Source organism: Pezoporus flaviventris, unplaced genomic scaffold (assembly GCF_033815535.1).
Source record: "Pezoporus flaviventris isolate CSIRO_AGI_PZ_B2104156 unplaced genomic scaffold, CSIRO_AGI_Pfla_v1 ptg000029l, whole genome shotgun sequence".
Lineage (NCBI taxonomy): Eukaryota > Metazoa > Chordata > Aves > Psittaciformes > Psittacidae > Pezoporus > Pezoporus flaviventris.
In genome coordinates, this window is record NW_026892577.1 from 12,899,022 (window position 1) to 12,924,661 (window position 25,640).

At 35.5% G+C, this 25,640-nt stretch overlaps 1 protein-coding gene across 2 annotated transcripts in view; it reads right to left on the reverse strand.

The window, feature by feature from the left end:
- DNTT (DNA nucleotidylexotransferase) overlaps positions 1-25,640 on the reverse strand; it is a 92,336-nt gene that overhangs the window by 4,367 nt on the left and 62,329 nt on the right. For both annotated transcript variants that reach the window (XM_061459094.1, XM_061459093.1), the window contains 2 exons: positions 21,706-21,969; positions 20,308-20,391 (listed from right to left, as the gene is read on the reverse strand). In XM_061459094.1, the coding sequence (XP_061315078.1) occupies positions 20,308-20,391; positions 21,706-21,969 (348 nt within the window). The remainder of the gene's footprint in view (positions 1-20,307; positions 20,392-21,705; positions 21,970-25,640) is intronic.

The following is a 25,640-nucleotide window of genomic DNA, read 5'->3' on the forward strand; positions in this document are numbered from 1 at the left end:
CTATGACTTTCCTACATTGTCAATCTATACTGAGCTTACACAGTGAGGCAAATTCACTGATGTTCTTTCTTTTTTTTTTTCTCAAGAAAAGTAATGAACTGCTTGCCTTGATGTCATTTTTTTTTCCAGCTTCTTACTAATATTTAGCTGATCCAAGACATGCCCAAGCAACATCAGTCAAATTTACAAAGAACACTGCTCCAGAGCAGCTGGTATCACTCTGCTCTTTTCCCATTTAATCAATTCTGTTATTTCAATGGATGTAAATATTACATTTGTGGTTGCTAACATGACCATTAACTACACCTAATGTAGAACAGCTGCCATCCAAATGTTTTCTTATGTGAACTGCTACCTCTTATTTTTCATCTTGGCATTAATGATCAATAATACTTCTGATGAAAGACAAGCACAGAGCTAGCGCTGCTTGATGATATCCTAACTAGGACTGCCAAAGTTCAAGCAGATGTTACACTACTATTGTTTGTTTCATCTCACATTTTAATACACCAAAGCCAGCAAAACAAAACTGTTATTCAGTAGAGTTCTGGTTTAAGTTATATAATTCAGAACTGGCCAACAGCATGTTTCTTTTTGGGGGGCAAAACCTGATTTTACTGATTTTGTATATACATCATTTAAATAACCAGAAAAACTTGAATGCATTGGAAAGCACTTCAGACCTCTTTTTCTCTTCCATTTTTAGAGTACCTTTATGTGTCTCTTTAATCTAATTCGTACTTCTAACAATGTAAATAAGTTGACCCTATGCATCAAGATAAGAAACCTTAAAATACAGTTAGCAATTTGTCTGGTAAAGTGGATGAAATGATCCCAAAAAAATCTGAGATACTAGAAATAACTGTGCACAAATTCTTGACTTTCACAACACAGAGGATCTTGCTATTACATGAAAATTTAGGCCACAGGACATGCACTGTCCATGTATTAAGCAACTTGTACTTTCAGTGAGCCTAGACAAATTCTTCAGGTTGTTGAAATTAAAATATACTGGCACCCAGTTTACACTTGGCTCTACTGTGGCCATCCATCTTTCTTTTCATTGTTTGGTTAGGAAGGAAAAATACTGAAGTAATAGCAACTTCCTAATGCAATGAATAAAACAATAACTTTGCTTAACAATAAGTTAAGCTCAACTGCTCTGCCAGCTTTGTATACACAAAGCTCCTGAAACCAAGTCTACTCACTCTCTCCATCAGTATTAACACAGCCTTTTTGAAACGAACACATTTAATCAGAGCTCAAGTAGACTGATATCCTACTGTGTATCACTCAATAGCTTGGTAATAAGTGTCTTGCAAAATACCAAATTGAGTAATCTATTACAACTGAGTAACACTATGACTTTCAGCTTGTCACCATGGCATTTAATTACTATTTTCCCATCTCAAGATGAACTTAAGAAGCTAGTTTGAATATAAGTTCCTCAAAATAAAAGCCAGTAGGACCCCATATTCAGAATCTGCTGGACAGCAAAGTACTCCATGTTTGTACGTACAACATATGTACATGTGGAATCCGCTGCTCTAAACATGAGACATGGTGGAACCTTGATAATTTCTTTCTTTAAATCCTTATCATCCTTGGTATTAGCTGAGAAACTAGAATTAACTAGGAAGATTCCTAGTTGATTACTGGCCCAACTCTGCTTTACACATTATTTGAGCATTTATTTCTGAACAAGTCACAGTCATATCAAGGCCTTGAAAGACCAAATAATTTACTTCCATATTCAATTTTTTCTACTTGTTTCATAGTAGTGACTTTTATTTGCTCTACAGCAGTAATTCAAAAGGAATGCAATCATACTCCAATGGATTTCATTATCCTTTGGAAAACTATGACATTGCGTAGGAGGCACACATCCTCCTTTCACAAAAAACCATAATCATTATGGTCTGTCTGGACTCCTTCTGACTTACTGTTTCATCAGGTAAATGGGGGAGGAAGGACACCTACTATTGCCAACGGTATCTTAACAAATTACAAAACTGTTTGATACAACTTTGCTTCTAGTAACTGTGAATGTTGCATGCTTTAAAAATGCAAATTATTACATTTGTATTTAGGGATTTTCTCATTTAATTTGGTCATCTCCTACTTGTGTTTCACATATGACATCTATTCACATTAGTTTAATTATGTTAATATTAGTTTTCCTTTTTAAAATTATTAAAATGGAGCTATAATGGCAATATGATCATATCTAACTTTGTAGTATTTCCAGTACACAAAATGATAAATACCAAGCAGTCTAAACCCCCATCACTTTACATGTCTGGAATTATTACAGTGGCAGTAAGCATGACAATGATAAACGAACAACACAAAAAAGAGGACAGACTGTCATTTGCAAACTTAAAACTTAGCTGCTCATTGTGCTTGCACAGAGGCCACTCTAAAAATAAGTTTTATGGGTAAAGTCTATTGTAGATGAATGATGATAACAACAGGACTTGCTTAGTGAACCATAGTAAAAGATAACACAATGCCCCTTAAATTTATTTTACACATGTATTTGTCACTTCAGTGACATCTTCATATGTCATCACTTATGCCAAGTAAATTAAAGATTTCTAATTAAAGATATTTGGAACTAATGTGGAGATGATGCTACTTACATTGCTTGCAATAGGTTCCAAGATGTGAAAGTACTTCTTTAGATATGAAAGGCCACAGCAACCACTGAAGCAGTTCACCCTAACACCAAAGACCTACAACTGACAGAACACACTACAATGCCTTATTAGATTAAAAGTGCAATACTATTAAACTACTCACACTCCTTTCTCTCATCCTATGTGATCAAATAACATTTCTACACCATAAAAAAAATGTAAATAGCTGTTAATTAAATTCATTACAGAAAGAATTGTGAGGGCAGAAATGTAAGTAATCCATCAAATAGCAAGCACTTTCCACAAGATTAGCCATGCACATGTTCATGCATGTTTACTTGACCAGATTGTTACCATATCTGTTCTCTGCCACTGGGCCAACTGAGGCAACACCACTGCACACAGGTCATACCAGTACTACAGCAACTCTTAGGAAGATGCTACTTTTACTAAATCAGCCTTTTATAATGTGTCCTTTTCAGTGTGCGTATATATTTCATTCTTTTATGACTTTCAGATTATATTGACCTCAACTCATGCATACCATGCCAAAGGTATTCCGCTAATGAGGAAGTCTGATTGTTGCATCAAAAATGTCTATACAATTGTATGTCCACAAAACAATACACTGAAGTCTTTTTGTTGTAGTATTTCCTGAAATTATTTGTTTGATTGCAGCTATCTTCTGAACAAAATGTTCATGTTTTATTGAGAGACATATTCTGACAATAAATGGGTGTAGCATTAAATTATTTCTCATCTGTGAAAATGTTAGAAATAGCAGTAAATAGAAATAAAACAAACAAGCTGGAATAGGAGCAAACAACTGAGCATTTCTATGAATCCATTGGTGAAATTTTTCAAAAGAAGTAGCTGTAGAACATAAAATTGTTTCTTGTTCTGATTATTAATTGTAATATGTGACAATAGCCTCAAGCACAAAATACTGAGATAAAAAGAAATAATCAGACATTTAAATGCTTGAACAAGCTATGTTTTCATTTATTTTATGATCAGAATTGCACAGAAGAGTTTTTTTTGTTTGCACTACAAAATTCTCTAAAACCAGAAATTGTATCTGCCTGAAAAGTGTGGGGGAGGGAAGAGGGGAATGGTGGAAGAAACAAAGAATCCAGAAAGCAAACCATACATTGTTAGCCTAGCTGTTAAAATTTAATTAAAAAAAAAAATTAAAAAAAGGAAGTTACATTAGAAAAATATGCATCTTTCTGACTCAAATTTATCTGAAGAAATTCTGATAATTCAAGAATTCAATTCTAGTGCATGAATTTTGTCAACTAGGTGTTAAAAGTCCTTAGACACAGATCTAAACATTTATATCAATATAATTCCAGTTACTTCCTATTTTTGACAACTAAATGTTCCTGCGACTAACAATGCACAAATTCCATGAGAAGAGAAAAGTAAGTTCTCAGTGCAAAATTAAAGAAAGTCCAATGCTACAGGCTTTTTCATTTGATTACAAGGAGGTGTATGGATTTCTGGTGAACCTTAGCAAAAAAGGCTTATGAAATCATGTAATTTCACTGATGCTTTTCACCTGGGAAGTCTCCTCTGCCTCACTAGCCTGAATAACTCTATCAGCTCATAATCAAAAGAAAACTGAAAAACACTGGGGCCACAAAAAAAATCAATCTCTGGCAAGGAAAGCATTTTTTCAAACAAAAAGTTGAGTCTGAAGACCAACCACTGAATACATTGAATGCAGATGTCTAGGAATTCTTGGATGTGACAAGTACGAGGACCACTGTCAAAGCAACTGAGTCAGGAAAGCCTGAGAGAAGACAAGACAGACAGGGAGAACGTATGCTCCATTTTAGATATGCACTTACATATTCACTCAGAAAGGTCACTTGGAAAAAAGGTAATCAGATTATACAGACAGATTGATGAAAAATTATCCAAATTCACTCTATGACACAACTAGTTGGACATTCTATTTATTGGCAATTAGGTTACTGCAAGTCCCATAACAAACACTGTAAGCTGATTATATTCTTGATCCCCATCAAATTAAATTGGGTTTATCCTGGAATCATAAATATGGAGAGGCTAGTAACATTTTCTAAAAATAAGTAAAAATAAAAGAGGAGAGGACAACAGGGTGGATGTTAGTAAAAAACTTGCAAAAGACAAAAAAAAGGATGGAGGAAGCTGTTAACGACTGCCTTGACATGACCTCCTAATGGTGTCTCCTAGGCTAACATTTCTTCCAATACTGAATATGCTGATGACCTTCTGGCATTCAGCACTTTCATATGGATAATGAATGCAACAGGTAACAAGTAAGGGATGTAAAACTGAAGAAAATAGTGAAAAGAAATTTTCAGTGGAATTTTAGTTCAGACACTTCTGAACTGTTTGGGTTTGGGTTTGGTTTGGTTTTTTTCAGGTAGATGTAAACCCAGACTGAGATCTCTAATAAAATGAGACAGAACTGTTTACTCTAACCAAACTTTACAAAACAATGCAAATTGAATCCAACCACCAGCCAGCCAAAAAGAAAGAACAAAAGGGTACCCAAGAAAGTAATGGAAAGAGAAGGTGGGGGAAAAGCAATAGTCTAGATAAACTTCTTCAGGTCTTAATAAAGGTCTTAAAATACATTAACCTGTCTTTGTTTTATCTTAAAGGATTTCTGAGAGATTGGGTTTCTGAAAGTGCAGGCAGTGCCTGCAAAGTGACTCAGCAAAAACAGCAGCTCAATGGAGGTTGAGGAAGGATGCTGCAAAATTAAACTGTTTCAGTCACTTCCTGTTCAAAACATGTTTAGTGCACTTTCCCCATTATCAAAAGCAACCACCTTCTGGAGTGATTAACTGGGTCATCTAATAGCTTTGAAAGGTACAAGCCACAAGGTTTTCAGAAACCTATGAGGAAATACATGATAACTGTCCATAGCAGTACAAAGGAAGGGATTTCAAAGAAAAGCATCATTTTGCTGAGGTCATGGCCATATGCTTGTGTCTATGCTTGAATTTAGTAACCTAAAGACAAGCAACGTTTCTTGACTAGTATGTCTTATCAAATACAAGGGATATAAGTGAAACCTAGTTTCTGTCAAGCACATTTCTTTAAAATCTTCCCTAAATATCTAGCTGCATATTTTCTACTCTTACCATGCATAATTTGTGTTATTGAGCATCACCCTAACCAAGACATCAGGCTTTGATATAATTTTATATGCTATATGTCAAAAAGGTATACACATGGCAGTATATATATATTTTTACTAAAATAACTAACAGGAGCCCTGTGCTGCCATCAGTACTTAAAAATTACTGACTTCAGGAGCAGAATTTGGAGATATCAGTGTTCACCCACAAGGACTATTATTCTATTTTCTTTCAATAGCTGGATGTGTGCCTCCTGAATCTATGTATTTATAGCCATTGATAAAAGGGTGCAGCCCCTGCATCAGGATTTCTGTCATTCAGTTCTGTCCAATTCTACCATGCAGTTTAGGATTACAGCTAACTCCACTCCTTATTTATTGACTTGCAGTGACCAAGATGAAAGCATACTTTGCAAACACTGATCAGGAAGCCAGCTATTTTCTCTTCCTTCTCTATGCTACTGTTAGCTTTACAAGAATGAATGTTGTACATTTTTGGCACAAATCATACATTTGCTCAGAGCTTCAATGTAGCAAATAGCTTCACAAGTTTATACCAGTTACAAACCCAGAATCGTGCAAATCAACTGTAGAGAATGTTCTACAGAAGATCCAGGAATTCCTGCTGTACACTGAGTGGTATGAGGTTGAGTGCCTTCTATCTACAATGAAAAGATGGAAATACAACATAACATCAATCCATAAAATGGTGGGTGCTTCTCTGAAACATTAGCTGACTCTTTAAGATATACAAAGTGCTAAAAAGAATCACGGTAATCAGTAACTTTCACAGCGAGCTACTGTGAAAGTTACTGATTTTATGGTCATGATTTTATACTAATTTTATGGAGAACAAAGGGAGGGAACAGAGGAAGAAAAAAAAAAACAAACCCAAGTAAATCAATTTCCAGATAAAAATGCATACAAACCTGTCATTATACAAGAGATTTCAGATAATTGCATTCACTGTCTTGAGGAGTATGAATATTGTCAGGTAGTAACATCAAAAAATGAAATTTCTCCACATCCTGATATTCATGCTGCCAGCCAGCCTGAGAGGGACAGCATCTTATCCCATCACCAGTCAGTCAGACAACATTCCCAGAATAAGACACTGCTCAAAGAACAAACATGACAGAATCTAACCCTAAGGAACTCTGTAGTAATTACCCGTACGTATATTTTACTCTGAATTCTATTTATGTTCACTATGGTCAACATATATTTTTTTAATTTTTGTGGATTGCAATAATACCTGAGAATTTATCTTCTAGTACTTTCTTAAACAATATGACAAACAACTTCCAGGCGTTTTTCCTTCTTTGCTTTTCCCAGTCTTTTCTTGCTTGGTTTGGGTTTTTTGTTTGTTTTTTTTTGTTTTTTTATAGGTTTTGTTTTAAGACTGGTTGTTAGTGATTTTTGCTTTGCCTGCAATTAGATATTTTTCTAAATATTTCTGCTATGTTTATGAATAAAACTATCAAGAAATTTCATTAGAATTATAGAACATAAATGTTGAAGTACTGTAGTACTAGAAATGTGAAGTATTTCATATAGTTTAACAATGATATTCCACAGAACTGTGCAGTCATTATGCATTTTTGCTTTGATGGTATCATAACAATTTTCAGTTGCAAATAAGCTGAAGTTTCTCTGACATTATAATATCTTCAAATGTAATTTTCATGTTTAACTGGTATTTTCTGTACTAATATTCACATCACCATGCCTGCTTTAAAATAAAATCTAATCTGTTCCTAATCCAGCTACAAACGGAATGATAAATACATCAGAGAGAAAAAAAACGACTCTTTGAAATGACATTATAACAAACCATGATGAAAAAGCAGTATTACAGGCATCACCCATTGACTCAATACCCTCAGGCAAAGTCATATGTAATGGTATTGATGCAAAATAGTGCAGTGGAATTTATTCTAATAATTCTAGGCAGGAATAACTTTTGAAGATAATAGAAGCCAGAACCATAAATTCTCACTTCATTTTACCACTGCACATGCCCTGTGCTTTTAATCAGAAATACCATACTTGAATGCTTCTTTTACAACTATAACTGTAGCTATAGGTTTATTCACATTAAATTTCTGAAAAAGTATATCCTCTGAGTAAATTAGAATAATCAGGGTGTTAGGATATTCTAGGCACTTATCTTATTAACTATTTCATAACATGGAGTAACAAAATATCCTCATGCTTTCTACATGCAGCCTACTTACTCCAAGTAGCTTTGAAGTCAGAGACAGAAAAGTACCAATGCTGAACAGCCAACACTTTGAAAAATAAGATATTAAAAAACATTATCTTTTGACTTACTTGAACAAGCACTTTTTTATTTGCTAAGTTTTAGTTTGTAAACTTTGTTGTTCAAAAAAAATGGAACTATTCTCTGTTTAAAATGACAGATATGTGGCTACTTTTCTGCAAAACACTACACAACATTATGCATCAAATCTCCCATTACAATTCTAATAATTAAAACCATTCCACAATAAATAAAGAGTATAATACATTGCCATCCAGACTGCAAGAATATGTTTTCAGTTTTGGGCATACAAAGTGAATAGAATAATTTAATTAATCTGGAATCAACAGGAATTCCCATCTGACAACCCAGGCAAAAAATTTAATATGTTAAATAGGACTTTTTGGTAGGACACAAGTTGTCAGAGAACTACAGGAGGCAATACATTTTGGTTCTGTTTTTGCTTACAATAAAGTCCTTAAAAATATCAACAGGGATTACTTCCTTTTCCACTTTAGCTATACTTCTGGTTTCTTTGTCTACGTTAGTTACACTAGCTTTAGCTTGTTAAATACTGTTAAATTGTCTTATTGTATTTTTCTTTATAAAGCATCATGTGAGTGAATGAAACAAGAAAAATGCAGAATCCTGGATTTTATGAAGCACAGTTGCTTGTAATTCATATGGGATCATTATAAACAGACCACTTCAAAAGAACATTATTGAGATTGAAAAATCAAAGACCTGCAATTTAAGAAATCCCAGGATGTGGTTGATTGAATTTTAACCTTAATTCAGTTTTCCTGTGTATATGCATAGATACTTCTTTTTTCTTCAAAGAAATACTGCTTCCTTTAGTTCCTGTAACATAGTTAGGCTTCTTTCACTAGGCAGAAAATACAATGTGCCACAGGGCTAACAAGTATTTGCTGATAGCAATGGCAACGATCTTGAATTGCGGACCACTGTGGGGGGATCAGTCTTAGCAATCTATATCTGCAATCCATATCTTTACAATCCATATCTGCTCTAGCTCCCTTTCTTTCCCACTTCCCCATACTAAGCTCTAGCCTTGATCTCTCCCCTCAGATTTCTAATGTAACTACAGACACTACTCATGCCATATCCAGAGTAAAGTGACATAAGCATGGTTTTACTCAGTTATTTGGGGCAATTGAGAGTTTACCCATTTCTTGTTCCCAGGTTAGAGCATTAGCCTTATGAATTTAATTTATTTTTTAGTCCATAAAACTTCCACTCATGTCTCTCTCTAGTCATTCCTTTTTTGTGCCCTTTTTCAGGTCAGTTTCTTCAATCAACACAGATTCTTTTCTACTATGCTGCCGCTAATCAAATACACCTTTTCCATTCCCCATCATTTTGTCTAGCCACTATCCACTTCCTTATCAAATCTGTACATTCACCACAGACTTCCCATTTTCAGTCCCACTCCATACCCCATGTTCCTCTCTCATCTTTAGGTCTTTCCTTACATAGTTTCCCTTCTACCCAGGTTCTGCTCAATCAATTTCTTTCTTCTTGTAACAGATAATCTGAGACTGTTACCTGCCCCACATTCAATAACCTACCCAAGCATATTGATTGAATAATTTAATTAAAACACTCACACATGGTTAGCTCTCTACTGCCTTAGAAATTAATATTCTGGATTTGCACCTACTTACACATTTTGAGAGCTCTATCTTTTCATTAGCAATACAGGTTTCACTAAACTGTTCAGAAAACACATCAAACAAAGGAAACAACAATTAGGCATGTTTATCTTTCTGTTAAGATGTACACCTTGCTATTACAAAAACATTAAATTTGGCTAAATATATACATGAATTGCATGCAGACTTTGTAAAAATGAACAATTATATGATACATGTGAAGCTTTTAAATTGCTAAGAGAACACTGGGGAGAAACACATTTTGGAAGAAAACGCATAATCATTTCCTAATTTACCAAGAGGTAAGAAAAGCAGATTATTTTAATTCTTAATTTTTAAAAACAGACCAGCTGCAAAAAGAACTAAGCCCCAAATCACATATGCAATTTCCACATTCCTGAGAGAGAGAAGAATTGGAATGTAAATGAAAGTATGCACATCTGTTTAAAATGACTCAGTGTTTGATTGTAGTAACGTGTGAAAACTGATCACATTAGAAATAAATATTATAAACTTTGGAACTTTATGTTTACTTTAACTTTAATCCAGGCATTACTGCAGACATCTAAAGCAAACTCTGCAGCTGCAGCATGTTTAATTCATCAAGCTGTTCTCAAGGCTGACTGTCTCGCAGCTATAACTTCATAATTTTAGAGTAGCATCTGCCAAAGTAAGACTATAACATCCAGCTTAAAAAAATAAAATCATTTAAAAAGATCTTTAACTGTGCAAATAAACTTCTGCAAGCATCTTTTTTTCAGTGAAAGGTAGTGTAAACATTCTCAGATGACGCGAGAAAACTGATTTTAAGACTATAACTACTGAATACACAGTTAATCACATGTGAATATCACACATCTTTATGTAATAAAATGAAGGTATAGAATCATAGCCAGCTCTTCTTCCCGGTGATACATGTTTTTTGAGAAATAACATACTACATAGTGACAGAAAAGAAGTAATGCTTGGAAAACAAAGCTGGCTGGGTTGTAACTGCAACTGCAAAAGTAGTGGCATTCCAGCAACACAGACTTAGACTCAGACAGATTAAAATCTGAGTATCATGAGGGAGGCTATAAGTTCAAGTATGTTGCCAGGCATGACTGGATGAACAATCTCCTGCAAACACTGTGGTCTGTGAAGCAACTACTTGGACAAAAGATAGGCAGTAGCAGAACTTAACATTCTTACAGACACCCTAGAACCAGCTCATCAGAGCATTACAGTCATATAATAGTCCTTCACCTGGGCTGCAGTCACATCTTCATTTGGCTTTACAGATACGTGCAAGCCCTGCCTGAAAAGTCAGTTAAGGATTTTCCTGAATAAGAGTGCATTCTGCAGGCAAGTAATTAAGGACTGTGCAATATCTGGTGATGACTATTGCATGCCTGTGATCTTTTCAATATGGAAGAAATCCCAGGATAATTTTTCCATGTCATGCTCATACTTGTTTCCAAAGAAAAACTAAATATTCTCTTAAAATAAAAGTTGGGAGCATAGGGTTTTAGTATTATCAGTGTAATCACACAATACTTAATGGTTTGCAAGGCTGGGTCTCACTGTGAGGTTTTCGGAGCATTTTGTGAATTTACTATTCAGAGCAGATACATAAACCACCTCTCTTGTTATTCAACAGCTAAGTAACATTTAATACCATCGAAATTCACACAGTGGTTTTTAAATGCAAAATTATATATCTTTAGCATTAAAAAAATTAAGGCAGCTATTTCCCATCTTAAATTTTTATAGGACATAAAACTAATAACTGCTTTCTGCTCCAATGACTCTTCAAAATAACACTGAGCTTGTGACCCTCCTCCTACAAAAACCCAACAACCTACAATGTTAGTGCAAGAACATTCATATGCTAATAATTTAATCAGTCTATTATATCCTAGAAACCCCAGCTAATATTTTGCAAAAGAGCAATGTTAATTATTTATGTTATTTTTTTTGCCTTGAACTGCAGACAAATTCAATTCTCAGATCCCTCAACCAGCTTAAAGATCTCTGTTGGGCAGTGGTGTGATATAGGTGCAGAAAAGAAACACTTTCTACATGGCCATGATCCAGCCATGAAGCTGTTCCACAAGCCATCCCTAAAAATCTCCTTCCAAAAAACAGAAATAGAGAAAAGTACTTGCAGCAGCTTAATGCATCTAGCCGATCCCACCGCTCATTCAGCTTAACTCCCACATGCCCACTCACATGCTTAAAAGATAACATTTTGAGGGAATCTACCATTCAGACTTTCTGGCACAGAGCAGTTGAAACCAGTTCTTTTTTTATGCAGAGTCATCTCCTGTGAAATAGAAGTGATTACAGATGAATACAACAGGCTTATGCCAGGCTCTTTGGCTCTGAGCAACTGCTGAACAGCAAATGGCATCAAGAATAATGAATATACCTTGAATGACAAGAAAGTGCAATACAGAATCCCACTACAGCTGAAACTGTGTGAAGTACAGCAAGAAAGTTTTAAATATCCTTCCTTACTGTGGCTACAAGGAACTGTTTCCAAAGAGTTACCAAAATGTAAAAACCAAAAAGAAGTTTCATTATCTGACAATCTGGGTTCTGAAGTATTTGGTAATGGCGCTACTTTTAATTCAGATAAGGGAGTTTAGCTAGGAAATAATAGTAAAAAAGGTTGATAAATCCTGCATTTTAAAAAATTCAGATTTATCCATGGTGTAAGTGGTAGGGCTAGGCTTTGCATAGCACAATAGATCCTTCAGAAGCATCTTTTGTACTTAAGTTTGGGGCATCCTCAGATCCAGCTCTACAGAGAAAAATGATTCCATCATACATGGGTTCTGTTGGCTGAGAATCACTGGAAGGTAACTTCCCAGGGTTCTAGGGAATGATATTTCTACTTAGAACATGTATAGTCACACAAACATAATATCCCACTGCCTTGTGAACAGATCTATTCACCAAAACAGTAATGAATTTTGTTTTTTTGGCATTTTCCTACTTAACTGAATCTGGATGTTTCATGAAAAATTTATAATTATCAAAATATTGCCCTGAAAAGAGTAATCCAATACAATTTATTTTACCAGGCACTTTTAAAAATCTAAGCCTATTTGAGCTCCTGCCAGCTTGCCCATCTTCTCAACAACTTGCTTGACAGGCTACTGGGAGCCTGAGTTCAAATAAGTCCTTTTAATTACATCAGAGCCAAGGTCCCCAGAAATTGTTGGCTCCATGATCCTGAAGAAGCCAGCCAAGAGCCTCAGAGCTTGCAGCACCAAGAGCTGCCTGAGCTTTGGAGGTTTGGAACAGCCTGATCTATGGATTGTTTCCAAAGCTGAGATTAAAAAAAGTATTTCTCTTTGCAGAAAGTATCAACATTTGAGTTTCCCTCTGATTGAAAGAACAAACAAATTTTGAATGATCAAAATACTTCATTAAAGATTTATTCCTTCTAGTTATAGGGAAAGGCAAAACACTGGATAATGAAAGTCTTTCATTAAACCAAACTAGGTTTTGCTACGGTGGTTAGCTACTTATACTTACTGCACCTTTTTATTGTGGGAATTAAGTTTTATTGCTGGGAAGTGAGACCAAGGAAAGTTAAATGACCTACTTAAAACTACAGATAAAAATGTGCTAAAGTGCAACTTAAGTTGCAAGCTGAAAGTCAAACCTCTGGACCATCCTCCTTCCTCAGGCCATATTACAATAAAGTGAACACTCTCTTCAGCTCGCACAATTGTCACTTCATGACAAATGTCAAAATTCCTTCTCATGTTGCCTTTTTGCAAGCCAAATCAGGATTAAAAGAGGGTTCAGAAAATGTTCAGAGAGCATGAAACCCTGAAATCTGTTTGAATATGCCCTCTGATGTCACCTGTGTGTACCAGTACACTACCCTTTGGCTAACTGTACTCAACGTCAGTCTACCAGCTTGACACGATGACTTTTTGTAAGTCATACAAGAAAAGGCATACGTACTAGGCAATAACAGACCTACTGCAGAGTAAGAAAAGGCACAAATAGAGTAGATGATTTCCAGTCTGCATATGAATGCCTTCCAAACATGTTAACAGTTATATTCTTGATTGTTTTCCCTGTTGAGCCAAAACATCAATAGTATGAGCAAAATTTTACACATAAATTTCAGAATGACTTGGCTGTGCACTTAAGACATCTCTCCAAGTTCAGAGCCTGGAAAATGCACAGCCCTGAAGAATCTAACTGATAAAACTTCACATGATTTTCAGCCTGCTCATTCAACATTTCCTTTAAATACTAATGGTTATGTAGGCTATGGAAATGGAAGTTTGTGGGACAACTGTTTTCACAATCAACACTGTAAACAATTCAGATACCAGTGACAGGTATAGTGTCTTAGCAACCAAGTATGTCAGGTCTTTTGGAAACTGAAAAAGGACTTTTTATTTTCAGTAACAATGCACAGAGAACCAGAAGGAGCAGAAAGAGCTTTAACCAGCCAAAACACAGCAGATCTACAGTTGTATATAACAAGGATTGTGTATCTGAATTGGATCTTCAAAGGGATGAGCCATAAGGAAGACTGGGGTCACAACAGCATAGCATTTATGAATTGCAAGCTGCAACCTCAGTAACATCCAGAAACACAGAGTCAGGATGAAAAAGGAAAACAGAAAAAGAAGGATTCCAACATACTTACGTTCCTGTGGAATTTTAAGAGTAAGAAGAAACGAAAAGTTTTGCAGCAATGCCAAAGAGCAGCTACCAGCAAATGTGGTAATAACAGAAGTTAAATCAAAATAATCTTTAATTAAAAACACAGCTTTTCTTGATGATGGAATTTTTGGAATTTGAGTTTGATTTTAGTGTTTTCAAGACTGGAATCAAGCTATATTAACACTGGTTAATGTTAATTTCAGCAGAAAGACAGAGCTTATCATCTTCCACGGCTACAGCAGCTCTCTAGGTAGCTCACAAGAGCCTGTTGGATCCTTTTGAGATCAGGATAAGGAAAGTAACTTCTCAAACTACCATTTTACACCACTAAGTTGTAGCCACCCTTTTTACAGTCATTCCCTGGATTTTGAAGTGGTATTAATAGTACCCAAGACAAAGCAGGTAGCAACATTGGAGTCTAAAAAATACTGGAGTCTATGAAACTGAATGAAACTATGTCAAATTAAGAAGAAATAGAGACTTGGATGAGATTAATCATAGAGACAAAGTAAAGGCACAAAGAGTACAGACAGATTTTATATTTATGGTGGCTCAGACTTCAAAGTTAAAGATGATGCTAAATTCATAAGCTGACTGGATTGTAGCATTTCATATTCTGGAGAACAAGAAAAGTTTTTCCTGAAGTAATGTTCTTACTGAAGAAAAGCACACAATTAAGTCCTAGAGCCATTTCTTCGGAGAAGAGTAATTCCACATTCAGTCCCACCCTCTTGGTGAAGAGTTCAAAAATCCAATATCATAGAGTCCAGCTTCAAACACTGCAGTGACCTTCTGCATGACAAGGATGCTCTACTCTGACTAACAGCACCAGAGTTTGGAAAAAGAGCAACCAGCAACCTTTGAAGTTCATGAATCTTATTCCAAGCTGTTGGCACTCTAAAAGGGGACAAGCACTCATACTTCAAGAACAGCTACTCCTTTAAGAACAGAAAGCCTGTGGTTTGCCAGCCATTTTAAAAATAATAGAACATTAAAGTGAAAGTAAATCACAAATTTATTACATTCTCATGCAAGCAGATGATATTTATTCAGCTTAAAGACAGGTATTTAAAACAGGGTTTAGAACTGTTTCTTCTTTAGTTAGATCCACTATCTCTCTCTCCATTTCAGTTAGTTAAAAATATGTCAGGATATTGTCAAAACTTGCTAAAGACTGCCCCAGTACATCACAAAATTTTAATCACTGCAAAGAAAGCGCATTTCAAATCTCAGTATGTGGCAAACTATATATACATGCACACAAAAAACTGCAGTTCAGACAGTGAACTGATAACCACATTACATAAATACATAAAAATAGAGGTCCGAGCATACACTCTTATTAGCTCCTGATTAAGAGCACAATGCATGTCGTAACCAAAAATTCTTTATAGTGGGTTAAGAGATAAACCCTTTAGAACCCTAAACCATCACAGAGGGGTGTCAAAACAACCAGAAATGCCAAGGTTTCCAGCTTAATGACCTTAGTTTTTCTAAAGAGCCTATTGTTCACTTGACCTGACTTATGGTTCAAACAGGAAAAAAAAATCCTGTTTTTTTCATAAGCACTTCTATTTTACTGAGACAGAATATTGCTCATTCATGAATCAGGAAAGTTTTGCAGTGACAGTTTTATTGGCCCAGTTCATAAATGTGTCATGTCATTTGTAACCAGTGCAACAGCAATAATAATATTACAAGACATGCGGAATATACAATTTTTCTTTCTTCCTGATGGCTGATAAACAAAGTCTTTCATTCCATAAGGCTGGGAATCATTGTAAGGTTTGATCTCCAGCTGCTGTAAATCAGAAATTTCATATTTCAAGTTGATATATACAAGTGCTGATTTCCATAGCTTTAGAACACAGTTCTAAAGAGGCACAGGTTTGGACATCCACTCATCTTTATATGAAAAAGAGGCTGACAGATAATTGATAGTAAGTTCAAATTTTTGTTGTCACAATTTTCCTACCAAAGGAAGATCTACAAAATGCCCTTTTTATTACAGAACCAAAAAAAAAAAAAAATCATTAGTTTGATAGTTGCACAGTGTCTTCCAAAACCCACAAATATATCAAAAAGATTCATGCTAGGAAAAAATATATATTTAAAAAAAATCAAAGCTGAGGAATAATTTCACAGTGTAACTTTGTAACGAGCCCCTAAAGGAAATATCTGTTTCTTTTGTTCCCCTCTGCAAAGCTATGTAATTGATTCCTAACTGCTGTGTTAATGCTCCCTATTCCTGTCAGAATTCCTTTGGAAATACATGAAAGTAACCAGGACTTTTTCCTGATGCAGCTTCTTGAATGCTGGAACCGGGGATTCTCTTCCATACATCACATTTCAGGCAGTGGGCCACAGTGAAAGCTTCAGTGGCGAAGGGGTGATAAATATTAATATGGAAGAATAAAGTATACCAAATTGTATACTGAAATGTAGAGCAAATCAGGAAATTGTTTACTGTTATAATGAAAGACATTTTCTTACAGACACTGTTATGTTCCAACAGAAAAAAAAAATATCAAAGTATATATGTTATCACTTGGTTTATTAACTTCTTTATAGACCAGCTTGCAAAATTTCAAATAACTTTATAGACCAGCTTGCAAAAATTTAAATAATGATAAAGTGTTTTCAAAGAAAGGATTTGGTCTTCATCAAGATCAAGAATTAGTCTGGTTCTCCATGACCTTTCTATGCCTTTTGCTGTACACACACACACAGAGTAATAAAAGAATGAAGTAGAAGGGATTTGGCCCAGCTCCTGAATTATAACCCAGTGACTGTTACAGAGTTGTGCATGAAAGCCTGTCTGCCTGGACAGAGCCAGTGACATCAGGCAATCTCTCTTCAACAAACAAGGAGAGAAATACAGGAAAGATGCGATTCATTTTTTTACCTGTGGTACCTAATTAAACTTAATTAAGGTTGTGCTGAGGGATCTTGAGCAGCATGCACAAGGGATATCTGCTTCCTGATTGTTTTTTAGCTTTGAGAAAGCTTTCCTTTGAGAAAGGAAGGTTTCCTACCACAAAGAAAAATGTCCTTATGAAATACATGTGCTCAATGTTCCAATCTAAATTTAATAGATAAAACATCAGTGCTAGTCAAATGTTTTTTAAATGACCTAAAATTACAGTAAAGAAGATTCTCTAGCCTTCTAATTAAGATTTAAAAAACAAAAAAAAAAGCCTTACCAATCCACCATTTGAGTATATGTTCCCTTAAACAGCACTAAAGTTAATAATTATTTTTATCACCGATTTGAAACTGACTAACCTGATGACTCTAAAAATTAATGAAGCTTGGCAGCCACACAACTTACTGCAATCTGCTCTTCCACTACGGGTCATCGTCTCAAGTTTCACAGCTACAGACACCATTGTTTTACTATGTACATCCTTGATTTCATTACATACTGGGTGGCAGTGTAGAAGGATTCTTAAGAAAGGAATAACTTAATACAAAATTGCAAAATTAAAAATAAAAATTATTTTAACACATCAGATTATAAATAGTGGAACCCTTAGGGAAGGGTGTGTCTCCTGATTCTTATTAGAATGACACTACTTGATAAAAGAGCCTTGTTTAAACAGATTATAACTTCAGTGCTGCCTGGTCTGAAATTTTTCACATTGCATATCTGACTTAGAATTTTCTTTCTTTGTGGAAAATTTCAGTTAATATAATTTAGCAATTTCTGAGATTGCAGCAGAGACAACAACAGTAATACACTGCATCAACAGATTAACACGAAATCTTGTTTTAAATTCTGTGGTTTGTGGCAGAAAATAAAATTTGGAAGTGAACTGGCTATGTCTGGGATTAAATGAGAAAAGGGAGACTGATGTTATTGGAGAGGATGATAACAAACAGAGATTTGAAAGCACAGTTCGCTCCCCACCAAAAGGGACGGTCGATCTATTCATGTACTTCATTTGATATGTGGAAATTCTAAATTAAAGAATTTATGATCAAGACAGTTGAAACTTTCCCTGGATTTTTGGATTTTTTTTTCCTTGTCCTTGTCATAGAATTCCTGCAGTATAATAAGAAATAAGGAATATTTTGTAAGTCTTGCTTCTTAATCTCCACGAATTATGTTTCTTCAGTTTGGGGCAGTGCAGTGAGGAAACATAAATTGAGGTTCAGACATGTAGAAGGTCTGGAGATTCAGTTACAGCTACAGCTGATGGTGTGGAAAACATGTTGTGGCTATACCTATTTCTATGTATTTTTCAAAGTCCTGAGGCAGACAGTCAACAGGAGAAAAGTTCAGGCCAGCATCTGCAAACAGGGGAGCCCTTCAAATCTGTGGCTTTCTGGGCCTTAAGTCTTTCTCTGCCTCAGTTCTTTACTTGAAAATTTGGGAAGACAAGAGCAACTTTTTCACAGAGGGCATTGTGAAAATAAACCCATCATTTATCTCTGAAACATCCTGGCTAATGCAGTGAAATATGCATTTTCTTTCCCAGAACGATTTGAATGATATGCCAAATACAAAGCCTAAAAGCAATAAAGAAAAAGTAATACTGATTGATGCTGCTCATGAACAAACAGTGTCTTTTTTGCATTACTGAATGCCTTAGGGTTCTGGGTAAAAGCAGCAGATATAATGACATATATACTTGTACACCAGGCAGGCAAGTTTTGCTGCACACAAAAAATAACACTGGCATTTCTTAATTTGTTTGTATTTCCCTAGTGCAGTTATCTGTTGCACCCTAAAAGCTATTTAACAGAGCACATATTAACTTGCAGATAGTAATATTTGCTATATTATATTAAGCCACAGAGTTTATGTTTTGAATTCTTCCAACCTATAGAAGACAGACACTGACACTGTCCCTGTGTTCATGAAGAAACTACCCCCTTTGGACATTTGATAGCATACTTATCCATTATGCGATTTTATATTTTCTTCTGAATCATCTATTATTGACAATTGTTGGAGACAGGATATTTGACTAAATGGATCATTAGTCTGATCATTTCCCCAGGTTTCTATGTGAACTGAGGATGCCGTGCCAGCTGAACCTGACAAGCACAGAGACAGCTGAAATTGAGTGAGGGTTTAGAGCACTTCTGCGCCTCACAAACAATGAGACAATGCTCCATGTAAATAGAAATGTTAAAAGCAGTCTCCATTCTATACGGAATATGTAGAAAAGATCAATGTAAAATCTTGACATGGTACTTTTACTTTCCCGTTTAATAACATCAATAAACATCTTCAATATTGATTTTTGCTTATTATTAAAATGACCTAATACAAATACAGACATTAATCCGGATAAATGCAGAGATCAGTATAACTGCACCCAAGAACATTTAGGCCAGAAAAACTATCAATTATTACCAAGACTGGGAAGCCTGACAAAACAGAACTCCACACAGATTTCTACTTGCAGGGCTTTAAAAGCAGGATGATTCCTGAGGTCCACTTAGTTATCATATCCTAGGAAAATCTTCCTTAGACCTTCTGGCTGTGCCTGCACCACTCAAAATCTATTTTTAATTTGAAATATCAGTACAATGTCTGTTAAAATTGTGCCTGGGACAAAGAGATGACCTTTCATTCTGAATCAGGACAGTAAAATACTTTTTTGAAATACTTGCAGATGAGTTGTTCTCAGTTTTGTGAAGGTTGCACAGTTGCCTCCAAAACACTTTTGTCTAATGTATGTTTCTTGCTAAATTTCAGAAATTACCTCAGCAATGCCAAAAAAGGTTTGTCCAGGTTTAATCAGGCTCTGTCAGTAAAATTACATCTTCTGAAGGTGGGACTGTTTTACTATGTGGTAGAGAATCAAGCTAAACTATGCTATATACTCAAATACCAGTAACAACCTCAAAAAGCAGACTCAGAAATAAAATCACAATAGCTTTATTTATGAGAATAAACAGTACCTTTTTCCTGTCATATAAGGCATGGTTATCCAATATCATCTTCTTTTCATGAGTAGCATACCTCCGCAAATCACGTCCAAATTGCTGTAAAAATATTGCAGATATCAAAAATTCTGACAAATCAAAATTGTTACTGTTTTTGAGTTCCAACACCAAATCAAATAATAAACTAATACCTACAAATTAAACAACTATAGTGTGAAAAAGTGGATCATCTGAAAGAATAATGCCTTGAAAGTCAATGGTCCATCATTTCAGTTGATTAGTCAGGGAATAGTTGGGCACTGCATGAGAAAGTAAGCCAGTGATGGGCTCTTACAGTGTGAACACCCCACAACAGATTTGAGAGAAGAACTTTCAAGTAGCCAAACACTTTCAGGATAAGAAGGACCAAAGAGTCTGCAGAACTTAATCTAAGGTCCAAATAAATACATTTTATTAACTCAAAAAAGACAATTGACTGAAGTAACTCATCAGCTTAGCAGGATAATACATCAATTGCAACATTTCTCCTGGTCTAAAACATCCCGTTTCCAATTAACCTGAGTTGAACAGAGTGGCAATGCATCTGTACTACTTCTAGCACAGCAAAAAGATCATTCAGAGCAGGTTAAGGAGCTCTCCTACCATATAGTCACTCCCTAAGAAAATGAGCATCAGAAGACAAGCATGTAGAACAGATTAAAAACTAATTCTGCCCAGGGAGAGATTAATCATTTGATTTCAGCGTTTGCATTTAGATAGAAATTTTTTTAAACAAATACTGTATTATTTTATATTATACCCATTGATTATGTGTCTATCGTGAAAGTATCAAGTTTTCTTAACTTCTTCAAATATCAATTAAAACATAGTTTATAACAAAAATAATGCACAGATTTTAAAATGTGCCATTTTTTCAGGTTAAAAACAATTAATATACTAGTGAAACAAAGCATTTTATCTAATCCCAAAAGAAAGAGGTCAAATGGTTTTCAATTCCCTACTAAACAAATTAGGTTCCGATTCCGAACATGTCTTCCTCAAATATTTAATTTCCTGTAAAAATCTGTGACACTCTCCAAATAATTTCTCCACTCAGTAACCATTTAAATTGCCTGTTAGCGCTAGCATGATGTAAAAAGACAACGCAAGTGACTGAAAATCAAGCTCTTCAGCTCATGAACAGAAACACTAAGATGTGAGGAAAATAGATGTTAACTCCTCTAGAAACATATCCATAGATGTCAGTGAGGACTTCATCAGTTCCAATCTATGATCACACGCTGATGACAGCATGAAATGTGACATGTAGAGAGAAGGAACATTTTTTTAAAACTCCATGAACTCTGCATGGTCCTGCAATAACAAAACTAGGTTAGGAATGCTAAGGAAACATGGACTGCTGTGGTTACTTACCCTGGAGCCTGTCCAGCCTAACAGAGCATATGCATATTGCTCAAAAGGGGCTATGATCAGATCCACACGGATTGCCTTCCAGTCTTTGACTTCTGCCATATCGATATTTTTTGATGTGTTGTAACTGCTGTTGTCTACTCTTGGCTGACACAATTTTAAAATGGCAAAACACTTCTGAAAATTATCCATAGCATCAACTTTTCTGCTTGGTATCTGTTCCTTTAGAAATGTTGATTCGATGATATCACAATATAGGAGTAAGCCCTAAAGAGAAAATATTGCTCACATTGAATTGCTGGACTGGTTTTACTGTAATTCCAGAGTTTCTAGTCAGTTATCTTAAAAATTCATGCAAAATGCAGCTTCAGTAAACACAAAACTGTCCCGGGCTAAATCTGGGCTAAGCAGAAACTTGAAACAGCTGCAGCTTTTGGAAAAATATTAGCAGATCCTTTGAGGGAGATCCACAGTGGTGGTCATTGGATAATGACAAAGTCCCACCCTGTACTAAGGAGGCAATATTTGCAATTTTCCCTCTCAGTTGTTTCCTTCTAAGCCTTTTGAAGTTACGTCAACAGAAATTTCTGAGTAAGGATTGATGCCTTCCCACTTGGCAGACATATAGATAAAAACAGATCTGTCCAGAGCACAGTCTTGCTGACAGATTCCAAACAGAGCATTTGGACCGTGTCTGTTGTGTGAGATTTCCTTTTGACAAAGTCTGGAGTCTCCAGAGATGGAAGAGCTCTGCCCATGCCTTTTGTCTGAAGGAAGTGCACCAAAAAACGGTGATCCTCAAAAGTCAGATTTTATTAAAACATAAAGATTTTTTTTTTTATAATAAAGAACAACCAGAGTAAGAGAAATGGAAGTAATAAGAGCATTGTAAATTAATTCCTTCTAATCCAGTACTATAAGAAATGTTGAATGGAAAGAGGTAGTGCTTTCTTTCATCCTCGCTCTTTAGCCAGCCACCTTTTCAATGACTACTGGCAGTGAACTCTGCACTATCCCTTCTAGGCCCTTAGGAAAAGCATCTTTCTGTGATTCTGCTGGCCTGTCTCTGTGCCTGTTCCTTGCATTCCTAGGCAGCTTCCAAGGCTACTGATTTCCTGGACATCTCAGACTTACCCTGTACTTCCAAAGCTTCTTAGAGCATGTTCAGCTGCCCTCAGGTAAAGTGCAATCTCCCTTCACCAGCCAGAAAACCTCTCATAAAATCATAGAATTGTTCAGGCTGGAAAAGACCTTTAAGATCATTGAGTCCAACCAGTTCTATGCATGGAGATCCAAAGCACAGCACCTTGGACAAGACAAGTAGCAGCCTCCCTCTTGCTGCTGCTCAGCACATACTTTTTAAGAATACAAATTATCAAATACACAATAACGAAGAAATAAAGCAGATATTGTCCATCGCACTGCTTCCTTCAGTCATCCTTGAGTCTTCAGAATAGAAATGGAGCTTGATATGTAATAATACAACAATGTTCACTGTCACTGAAACCATTTCTAGCAGGAAGGCTCAGCTGGCAAAAAGATTCCGCTTTCTGAAAGTGGTTACACATGACAAAAACACTTAAATGCGTGCCTCAGCCTTAATTTAGCTTTTATAGATCCATAAAAATACAGTAAACCACTGTGACCACCTCCTCTAAGGTCCCACTTTCACAGAAAGTAAAGACTTTTGAGATTTGTTTTTGCAAAAGAAATTTCAAAAGAAATTTAACTTTGTTATAAAGGTTAACAACAGTAGTGCATAAACCACTTTCTTCAGTCTATCAAGTGTTTAATAGAAGGAAAACTACTAAGCTGAACTTAGTAAGTGATGTTCTGACTCTACAAATTTATTAGTTTCCGTCAAGATCAACAAGCCTGCAACTATCATGTCTTTTCATATCTCCTTTTACATTTCTTTAAAACCTACACATTGATCAAACCCACTTCTGTTCCTCACTGATGAGATGTATAGACCCTTTTTCCTCAAATTTTCATCATCAGGGTTTCTTTAGGTTCTTGGATCAATTATTTGTCTGTGCTTTGGAGACCCTCAAATGTTTACACATTCTCCTTCCTCTGTACTAGGGATTCTCACTGTAAAGAAGCATGGTCAAGAATTCCTCCTGACTTTACTTACTAAATCCATTAATATATAGTAAAGAATCATACTAGGTTCATGTCGGGTTTTGGTTGTTGGGTTGTTTTGGGGTGTTTGGGGGGGGGGGGGGAGTGTTGTTTTTGGTTTGGGTTTTTTTCTAGTATTGAACTGAGAGTGTATAGAAGTGGTTTTATTTCATGCCTGTTGACAGGTCTTGCTTATTTCTTTTATATAGTGCAATTGTGGTAATTTTACCTGATAATATGTTAAATACCTTGGAGAATATAGCAATAAAATTCTTTTTGTCACTCAGAGGTTTAATTCTGAACAACAAGAAAAGCATAACAAAACCCCTTTAAAAGATATGATCTTCATGAAAAGATGCTGAAAAATATGTAATTTTCAGCCTCCAGGTTTTTGTTGATGATTTGTTCCAAATTAACAATCCCATTATTTTACTGCAAATCAGTCACAGGCTGTTTTATGGGTCATTGTCCAACCTTCTTAATGATAACTATTTGATTTGCATTGACATTCCTTCACTTCCTTGGAATTTTTATAAATTTATAAATCCTCTTAAATAACAGGAAATTACTTACATAGCCCATTCCCTTGGATCACTAGTTTCTAAGTCTGATTATTTGAAAATGCTTAATTTTAGCAGGCACCCTTTCACATCCATCTTTAAAAGAGATAGGAAATTGTTCTTAATTGTACTCCAATGTCAGAAGGCACTGATGCTTGCTATATCCAAATATAGACTCAAAACAGCTGTTGAATGTTAATGCATAACTGATTATTATCTCACTCTTTCTGATGAAACTATGCCTGCCTTCAGGTTAATTTTATCACTTTTAATGCTAAAAATACTTTTATTTTCACTGATCATTAAACAATCGATGACTTCAAGCTTTGATTAAGCACTGGCATTCTTCCCATTCTCTATAAAAATCATCTAGCTACTTCATCAGTGCTTTCTCATCTTTTGCTTTGCTTATCTTTCTGCTCTTTGAGATCTGGGGCATTACATAGCATATCCCAGAACAAATCTAAATTATGTCTTTCATTAGGCAAAATCTTAACCAGATTAAGCTTTGGTAAAATCTTATTTTATAGTTCCAAGTATCTACATATTCAATATCTGTATGACGTTTGTAGACAGTGTGCTAAGATCACCAGTTTTGCACTTTGCCACAGTTTGTATCAGTGTTTCTGTCTTTATTCAAATGAAGTTGAAATAGCCTCATTTTGGTGCAAGAAATCAGGAATTAAAGCCTGTCTTTAGCTGGACTACAAAAGGAATAGAATTTCTACTGTAAGTGCAAAGACCAAGTAGAAGTTTTGTTTCTGATCATTTGAGAAACAGCAAGATACCACAGCCTGCAGCGATTTCTCTCTTCATGGGCAGGAAGAAAGCACCTAGCGAGTGTTTTTTCTCAGTCACACAGGGCCACCAGTAGGCCACACACCTGGATTTTTAGCCTGTAAACTCTGGAGGACATATTATTCATTACCTGTATGTCTGTAATAGATAAAATGTCCTTGACAGAAAATGTTTAGGCCTTTTAAGATGTTCATTTTTAATGTTTCGTCATACATTGTATCCTCTCTTTCACCAATATGTTCATTCTGACACTTAGCTGTGTTATCATCTTATAGATAATGTCTTCTGCATTAGCTTTACTTAGTTTTCACAGTAATTTTTTCCAGCTTGCTACTTGTATATATACAGGAATACAAAGTTATAAATTAAAATGGGGGACATTCGACATATCAGGCATTGAATGGCCTTTATCTGAAGTCATCCTGGTTACCACACTTACTAAAGGTCCTCCCTTTG